Here is a 9,110-nt window from a genome sequence, read left to right on the forward strand (position 1 = left end):
TTGCATCAGAGCTGGCTCTTTGGTGGTCTCTCGGATTTTGAAATTTGGGTTTAACAATGGTAGTAATAATAATAATAGCAGCTAACATTTATTGAAAGTACTGTTTGCTAAGGTTTTTTTGTTTTGTTTTTCGTTTTGAGTTGGAGTCACTCTCTGTTGCCCAAGCTGGAGGGCAGGGGTATACTCATGGCCCAGTTGACCTGCTGGGCTCAGGTGATCCTTCCACCTCACCCTTCCAAGTAGCTGGAACCACGGGTGCACGCCACCATGCCTGGCTAATTTTTAAAAATTTATTGTAGACATGAGGTCTCTCCTGATTGTTCAGGCTGGTCTGGAAGCCCTGGACCCAGGCAATCCTTTCGCCTCCGCCTCCCAAAGTGCTGGGCTGCTAAGTGTTTTTTTATCCCTTGACACATTTGTATGTCTTATAGTTTCTGCCATATGGGATGCCTTTCTTTCTTTCTTTCTTTCTTTCTGGAAAAGCTCATTCTTTTAAAGGCAAATTAAAAATATTGTTCTCTCTCTCTTTTTTTTTTTTTTAGTTGGAGTCTTACTCTGTCACCCAGACTGGAGTGCAGTGGCACACTCCCGGCCACCGCAGCCTCGACCTGCTGGGCTCCGGCTATCCTTCCACCTCAGCCTTCCAAGGAGCCGGAACTACAAGCGTGATACCACGCCTGGCTGATTTTTTATTTATTGTAGAGATGAGGTCTCGCCAATTTGCCCGGGCGGGTCTCGAACCGCGGGCTCAGACAATCCACTTGCCTCGGCCTCCTAAAACACTGGGATTACAGGTTGAGCCACCGAGCCTGGCCTGTTCTCTATTTTTAAGAAAGCCTCCCCTGAGGAAATTCAGTCTGTTTGAATCACATTCCTCTGTTATCCAGGACGTTTCCGTTGTGCTGTAATGATCAGTTAGGGTGTCTCTCACAGTCAGATTGTAGGTCCTTGAGGTGAAGACCACCTTTTACGCATTTTTGGGTCCTCTGGAACGTCCACAGCCTCCTGCTTTTTCTAAGTATCCCATATTAACTCTTTTGAATAAACGAAACAGTGAATTTGACCTTGAAGCTACCAACACTAACACGCGCACTACACGTTATAGTCTGTAAAACGTTCCCTTACTGTTACATTCCATTGCCACATCTTTGTCAGGTTAGTTATCATAAGCGTATTTGTCTTTGAGGCCATTTGCTCAAGTGTCAGAGCCGCGGTCTGACGCTTTCTTGCTTGATCCTTGGTCTTGGGATTCTTTCCACTGTATCATAGCTATCACAGGAGGGGCTGATCCCTTAAAGAATGGGCGCTTTTACACAACTGGAATGGAAGAGTAGACAATGGCATCCCCATGCAGGGAAGAGGTGGCGCACAGCTTGAAGCTACAAGCAGCAAACACAGTGCACAGCAAAAGATGATGAGAACGTCAGCTGAGCCTCTTTACGTTACTCGCGCTCAAAATCCTTATGGGGCTCCAGGTTTTGCCTCTAGCTCCGAATCGCCCCGCCTCTGCTCCTTCCCTTCGCTCGGCTCGGCACCGCCTCTCAGCCACTCTGAGACCACCTGCCAGTCTTTGAAAGCTCCTATTGGCTTGTCCCCTTTCCAGGCACCTCCCACCAGAGGCTCCGCCTTCTCCAAGCTACGCTCGAGATTTCTTTCCTCTGGCGCAAGAAGCGTGGGCGGCGAAATCTGTCCGTACAGCGGCGGGGCAGTCGAGCAGCCGGAAGCGGGCCTCTCTTTCCCAAGAAGCCCACTGCCTTGTGGGATAGTGGCGTGCTCCACCCCCTCACCCCGCCTCCCCTAGCCCTACTCGGCTAGAAAGGTTTTTCGGATCTCTCCACCCGGACTCGCTCGTTGAGTACGGAAGCTGAGAGGGCCGCGGGCAGCCATGGCGGCGCACCTTAAGAAGCGGGTGTATGAGGAATTCACTAAAGTGGTTCAGGTAAGCTCCGGCAGGCAAAGTCCCGGGCCCGGGACCTCTCCGGGGCAGGAAAGATTATCCGGACCCCAGGCACTTTTCCAGAACGTGCGCCGCAAGCCCATACTGAGTGCCGACTACTTGCTAGTCTGTCAAGATTGCACGTTAGTGGGCGTGTTAGTTTGCAGCCGCTATTGTTATTATGAACTGATACGTGTCGTCTGACATGATTTTAAAAAATAAAAGTAGAAGAAACAAGTAGCGCTTTACAATTTATGGAGCTCTTATCCGTTAGCCGCTTTAATTCTTTCACACAACCTTGCTAGATCGGGTTGCATTTTATCCTCGTTTTCCAGATGTGGACGTGAGCCTTCCGGAGGGGTAGGAGGACACAGCCAGTGAGTTAGTGGTAGAGCTCTTCCTAACTTCTGTGAAAAAAAGAAAAAAAGCGCAGGGCCAGATAGGCTACATGCAAAGCTCTAAGGGGCTGGAAGAAGGGTCTATACAATTCCTTCAAGGCCAGTCAGAGCAGGCGAGGTTTACAGGCTTCATACAGGAAAAGCTCTCTGCTGGTGGAACAGCCAACCTAGGAAGGAGGGCAATGCCTTCCTCCCATGGAGTTGTTTAAGGACAGGTGGGCTGAGCCCGTGTCAGAGCAGTCAGTGATGCTCCGTGTGTCTCCACATAGCTGTAGCTAAAATAGTCTGATCTCAAATCATCTTTGTCTTGCTTCTCAGACTTTAATGTGTATACAAACCAGCTGGGGATCTTGTTCTGGTGTAGTTTCTAACTGGTAAGGCAGGGTGGGCAGGTGAGGTGAGAATGTGCATTTCAGACAAGCCCCCAATTAATGCCAGTGGATCACTGCATCCTTAGCTTCCTAGACTTGTGGTAGCAAGCCTTATCCTAAAGGAAACTGCTTCTTCAACATTACATTCATTCATTTGGCAAGAGTTTCTTGAATAAATGAGTGATTACTGTATACGAGGCATGGTGAAAGGTATTGAGCTACAAAGTCCAATACTCATCAGAATTTTGGCCCTGTAGGAGCTCTCAGACTAATGGGAGAGCCAGAACACCACATCTGTGCTTATAGTACAGTGAGATAATTGCATTGGCAAATCAAGTCTTCCTTCCCTTCTCTTTTCCAACTCCTCCTTATCCTAAAACCAAACTCTTTAGTCCTCTGTGATCACACAGTATTTTTTTCCAAGCCTTATTACTTGTCATTTCCTTCCTGTTTTGTGGGCTCATATTTGTAGCATGCTCCCATAGTCCGCAGGGAAGTTGGTCTGCTGCTTATTCTTGTTTATTTTTACAATATCATTGATTGAAATTTTACTTTGATACATTTTTTTGTTGCTTTTTTATGTGAAATTAATTTTCCTGAGCTTTTAGAAAGAGTGAAGATTCAGGAAAGCTTTTCTAACTTTGCCTCAGCCTTCCAAGTAGCTGGAACTACAGGCATGCACCACCACGCCCGGCTAATTTTTTTATTTATTGTAGAGATGAGGTCTCACCAAGTTGCCCAGGCTGGTCTCGAACCCCTGGACTCGGGCAATCCACTCACCTTGGCCTCCCAAAGCGCTGGAATTATAGGCTGAGCAACCGATCCCGATCAAATTTTAAATTTTTTAAGGACAGAGTCTTGCTCTGGCTGGGGTACAGTGGCACAATCATAGCTCACTGTAACCTTGAACTCCTGGGCTCAGGCGATCCTCCCTCTCAGCCTCTTGAGTAGCTGGGACTACATGCCACCACACCTTAACTAATTTTTAAAACTTTTTTTGTTGTTGCTTAGATAGGGTTTCACTATGTTGCCCAGGCTGTCTTGCACTCCTGGTCTCCAGCATTCTGCCTCAGCCTCTCAAAGCAGTGGGATTTCAGGTGTGAACTGCCATGCTCAGCCCATTCTCTTCATTCAGTGCTACCATAATCACTAGTCTGAGCTCTTTGAGGACAGAGATAATGCCTGCCTCATCTCTGTGTCCTGTAGATGGACAGTAGGGCCTGGCTCGCTAAAATGTTGTTTTTCTTCATTGTAAGCTGCAGACAGTTCCCATCATTTCTAGCTTTTTTTTTTTTGTCAGAGTCTCACTCTTGTCCAGGCTGGAGTGCAGTGGCTCACTCACGGCCACTGCAGCCTTGACTTGCAGGCGATTCTTCACCTCAGACTTCCAAGTAGCTGAAACTACTGGCATGTACCACCATGCCTGGCTAGTTTTTTAGTTTTTAGTTTTGAGTTGGAGTCTCACACTGTCACCCAGGCTGGAGTGCAGTGACATGCTCGAGGCCATTGTAGCCTCGACCTGTTAGGCTCAGGTGATCCTTCCACCTCAGCCTTTCAAGTAACTGGAACTACAGGCACGTGCCACCACAGTTTTTTGATTTATCGTAGAGACGAGGTCTCACCAAGTTTCCCAGGCTGGTCTCAAACCCGTGAGCTCAGGCAATCCGCTTGCCTCTGTCTTACAAATTGCTGGGATTGCAGGTGTGATCATGGCGTCCAGCTGGTCTCTAGTTTTCTAAGGAGGGAAGCCGAGCCTGGCCTCAGCACAATTTTTATATTTGTATAATTTATATTTGTTTTTTAATAAAGAATAGGGTAGATCCTTGGTATGGCTTCTGAACCTAAAAACTACAACAATCCTCAGAAGTTGGTAGAACAAAATATTAGTGTACCTGTTTTACAGAGAAAGAAAGTGAGACTTGGAGAAATTAAATGACTTGCCCACAGTTGTAGGAGCTCGTGAAATGTGAAATTTAGACTCCTGGCCTTATCACCTACTTGGTGCTCCTCTTCCAGTTCATATCAGTGTGTTTTCTTAAATCTAGGTGTGTTAGCTAAGTATATTCTTTGAAAAAAACAAAATTATTTCTACCAAATGAGACAAAGTTAAATGTATATACTCTGTATTTTCAGTTAAATTTTTATGTCTTATCTTCCTACCCCCTTGAAGCAACAACAGGAGGAAATTGCTACTAAGAAACTCCGACTGACAAAACCAAGTAAATCTGCAGCACTCCACATAGATCTGTGTAAAGCTACCTCCCCAGCAGATGCTTTGCAGTACCTACTCCAGTTTGCCAGGAAGCCTGTGGAGGCAGAAAGTGTGGAGGGAGTAGTCAGGATTCTCCTGGAACATTATTACAAGGTAAGAAAATCTTAAGGACCTGCCTGATAGGAATATGTATAAGAGTTATGTTGTATCTGCAGACTGGTTAATATTATAAATAAAAAAGAAGGTGGTTATTCAGCTAGCTTTTATTGAGGTCTTCCATGTGCTAGGTACTATGATATAGAGGTAAAAAGAGACAAATCCTGTCCTCAGAAATTTACAGTATACTGGATGGAGAAAGACACGTAGATGATTAGGTGCATCATATCACTGAAGGTTCTGTGAGAGCAGGGGAACACAAGAGAGGAGTTAACATTAGCCTCGACCCTTCTGTAACCAGATTCATCCTGGAATGTAGTCCCTTCAGCATCCTGCTGTTCCTGACCTAGTTCACGGCCTTCGTATCTAATAGCAATAGCCCAATAGTGGTAACCGGGCTCGGTGGCTCAGCCTGTAATCCTGTGCTTTGGGAGGCTAAGACCCGCCTGGGCAACTTGGCGAGACCTCATCTCTACAATAAATCAAAAAACATTAGCTGGGTGTGGTAGCGCGCACCTGTAGTTCCAGCTACTTGGAAGACTGAGGTGGAAGGATCGCCAGAGCCCAGCAGGTCGAGGCTGCAGTGGCCAGGAGTGTGCCACTGCACTCCAGTCTGGGCGACAGAATGAGACTCCAACTAAAAAAAAAAAAAAGTAAAGTGGCATTTAATTAAATTAATTAATTAATTAACTTCAATGGAATTAATAAAATATCAGTTCACACATGATTAAATACAGGAAATAATGCAAACAGAAAATGAAATTCACAAAATATGCTTATTTTTCAGTTGATGTAGGTGAGATCTGAAGTAAAAGGAGAAACAATTATTTCAACCTCAGATTATTTAAAATTTAAAACTCTAGAATGCAAATTATTAAGCTTATTGAGAAGTAGCTAACATACTATAATGAACTACCAAATACTCATTCCTGGGATTTAACAGTTGTTAATATTTTGCCAAATTTGGGCCAGGCATGGTAGCTCATGCCTATAATCCCAGTGCTTTGGCAGACAGGTGGGAGGATTGCTTGAGCCCAGGACTTCAAGACCAGTCTGAACCCTGACTCTGAAATTAGCTGGGTCTGGTGGCGTGTACCTGTAGTCCCAGCTACTTGGGAGGCTGAAGTGGGAGGATTGCTTGAGCCCAGGAGGGTAAGACTGTGGTGAGCCGTGATTGTGCCAAAGCACTCTAGCCTGGGTGACAGAGCGAGACCCCCAACTCAAAAAAAAAAAAGAGAAGAAACGTATATCTATATTTTGCCATATTTGCTCCATCTATTTGTTTTCCTAAAGTTTTAAAAGGTATGTATCATTTTTTTCCTATTTCAGGATTTATCTCTAAAAAAGGGACATCCTTTTTTTTTTTAACATAACCACCTAACCACATTGAACAAAACTAAATAATTCCTTAATGTCATCTAAGAATGAGTTGATATTGAGATTTTGCTGGTTGTTCTCCTAATATCTTTTTATAGTCAATGTGTTCAGATCAGAATGCAAACCAAGTTCATCCACACTGGCATTTGGTCTTTTTAAAAATCTAGATCAATTTCTATTATTTTGGCTGCATTGTTCCGATGAAGAAACTAGGGCAGTTGTTTTGTAAGATATCTTGTTTTCTACATTGGTTTACTTCCTTGGGGGTTAACTTGCTCTTTTGTTCCTGTAATTACTATGAACTAGAAGTTAGATCTATAGGCTTGGTTAGATTCAGGTTAAGCATATTTTTGAGATTTTTAAGACTGTATTATATGTGGTGATTTGTACTTCATATTGTACCTGTCAGGATGCTTGTAAGGTTTTGATGTGTCACTTTGCAAAAGTTTCCTATCTTTTTTCTTCAGTCTTTCTTTATAAACCGTTATCTTTATTTAAATCTGTTCATTCCATTGCCTTTGATGTCTGACATAAAAGATATGACATAAAAGATCCTCTTCTTTACATACATAAAGTTCTAGCTTAATCAAAATGCTTGTCATTTCCCAAAGATCTTGTGTATTTTCAGAAGTCAATGTCTTTTTTTTTTTTTTTTCCACTGAGACTTTTTATTTGTACATATGCATTACATCCCTAGAAAAAGAATCCCAGGATTTTCCCTCCTGTGTGTTTCCTTCTTTCTTCATGGTCCATGATGCCAGCTGAGGTTGTCAGTACAATGAAACCAAACTGGCGGGATGGAAGCAGATTATTCTGCCACTTTTCTAGATCTTTAAGTTGCACATCAAATCTGGGGCTGATCACGCCACACTTGTTTAACCTGCCTGTGAGGTTCACAACAATTTTTCCAGCTCTGTGATCATCAATGATTTAAATTCGCCACTGTAACCATGCTTCATCATCACAGTTAGAAACCGGACAATGACTTTGGAGCACGGCCTGATAAGAACCTGGCGTTTGCCTCTCTTTTCGGCATTGTTGATGCTCTTCAGAGCATCAGCCAGAACGTTCATGCGCACCATGGCGGCACGGAAAGATGGCGGAAAGAGTGGTCAATGTCTTTTTACGTGCTGTTTCTTCAGTTTGGAACCCTTCTGCCTTCTGCTGCCCTGTGATCTGGTCATTTTGTTTGCCAAGCATACTCTTTCCTCAGAGTCTTTCCTCTTACGTTTCCTCAGATATTCACGTGTCTGCTTTCCACATGTTTTTAAAATCTTCTTTCAGATATCACTTTTTCCTTAAGGTCTTCCTTTACCCTCCATTTCCTGTTGAAACTGCATCTCCCTACCCAGTACTTTCTGGCTCCCTTCCTTGATTTTGCTTTTTCCAAGCACTCCATCTTCTAATATTCTGTATAATTTTTTTTTTTTTTGAGTTGGAGTCTCACTCTGTCGCCCAGACTGGAGTGCAGTGGCCGCTCCCAGCCACCACAGCCTCGACCTGCTGGGCTCCGGCGATCCTTCCGCCTCAGCCTTCCGAGTAGCCGGAATTACAGGCATGCGCTACCATGCCTGGCTGATTTTTTGATTTATTGTAGAGATGAGGTCTCGCTGCCCAGGCGGATCTGGAACCCGCGGGCTCAGGCAATCCACTCACCTCAGCGTCCCAAAGGCGCGGGATTACAGGCTGAGCCACCGAGCCCGGCTTGTATAATTTTTAAATTTATCACATTCTTTGTTCATGTCCTCATACTAGAACATATGCTCCTCTTGCCCTGGGATTTTTATTTATATTTATTTATTTATTTTGAGTTGGGGTCTCACTCTGTCGCCCAAACTGGAGTGCAGTGGCCGCTCCCGGCTACCGCAACCTCGACCTGCTGGGCTCCGGCGATCCTTCCACCTCAGCCTTCCAAGTAGCTGGAACTACAGGTGTGTGCTATCACACCCGACTAATTTTTTTGATTTATTGTAGAGATGAGGTATCACCAAGTTGCCCAGGCAATACGGGTCTCGAACCTGCGGGCTCAGGCAATCCACTTACCTCAGCCTCCCAAGGCGCGGGATTACAGGCTGAGCCACCGAGCCGGCTTACTTATTTTTAATTGGTGTGTCTACAATACCAAGAACAGTGTCTGATAAAATAAGGATTTGTTGAGTAAATGAATGAATGCTTTTGTGTTTATTTTTACTCAGTTAACAAATATTTATTATATATAAGGCATTATTCTGGGCATTGGACAGTGACTTGTTAGCATGCTTAATAGCTTTTGTGTATTGCCATTGTTTGTCATAAGTTTCTATTTCTTTCAGACTTTGAGCAGTGACTAGGAAGGTCCCTGGAACATTCTGGGGCTTAATAAATATTTCATTCATGTTTTATATGAATGAAATCCGGAGGCTGGAGTGCAGTAGCTCATGCTTGTAATCCCAGCATTTTGGGAGGTGGAGGTGAGAGGATTGCCTGAGCCCGCAGGTTTGTGAACTACTGTGCCTGGCCTATAATAATACTTTTGAGAGTAGCTAACATATATGTAGTTTGTTGCAGTTTATAAAGCATTTTCCACTTGTAATATTTTATTTATTTTTTATTTTTATTTATTTATTTATTTTTAGTTGGAGTCTCACTCTGTCACCCAGACTGGAGTGCAGTGGCCGCTC

General features: G+C 44.1%; 2 protein-coding genes and 1 pseudogene across 3 annotated transcripts in view; 2 read left to right on the forward strand and 1 right to left on the reverse strand.

Annotated features, from left to right (window-relative positions):
- The window catches only part of KCTD14 (potassium channel tetramerization domain containing 14), a 20,116-nt gene extending 18,350 nt beyond the window's left edge, over window positions 1-1,766 (forward strand). The window contains 1 exon segment of the mRNA XM_008067636.2: window positions 1,604-1,766. Coding sequence (XP_008065827.2) covers window positions 1,604-1,766 — 163 coding nt within the window.
- A 113-nt stretch (window positions 1,767-1,879) lies between these two features.
- Window positions 1,880-9,110, forward strand: part of INTS4 (integrator complex subunit 4) — a 127,016-nt gene continuing 119,785 nt past the window's right edge. Inside the window, exons 1-2 of the mRNA XM_008067632.2 lie at window positions 1,880-1,939; window positions 4,876-5,070. Of these exons, the coding sequence (XP_008065823.2) occupies window positions 1,886-1,939; window positions 4,876-5,070 (249 nt within the window). The 5' untranslated portion in view covers window positions 1,880-1,885. The remainder of the gene's footprint in view (window positions 1,940-4,875; window positions 5,071-9,110) is intronic.
- On the reverse strand, window positions 7,093-7,560 carry LOC103270089 (annotated as a pseudogene). Its single transcript, XR_504941.2, has one exon. The product of XR_504941.2 is annotated as a 40S ribosomal protein S15a pseudogene (transcript).

This window comes from Carlito syrichta, unplaced genomic scaffold (assembly GCF_000164805.1).
Source record: "Carlito syrichta isolate Samal-C Ts95f unplaced genomic scaffold, Tarsius_syrichta-2.0.1 Scaffold309725, whole genome shotgun sequence".
Lineage (NCBI taxonomy): Eukaryota > Metazoa > Chordata > Mammalia > Primates > Tarsiidae > Carlito > Carlito syrichta.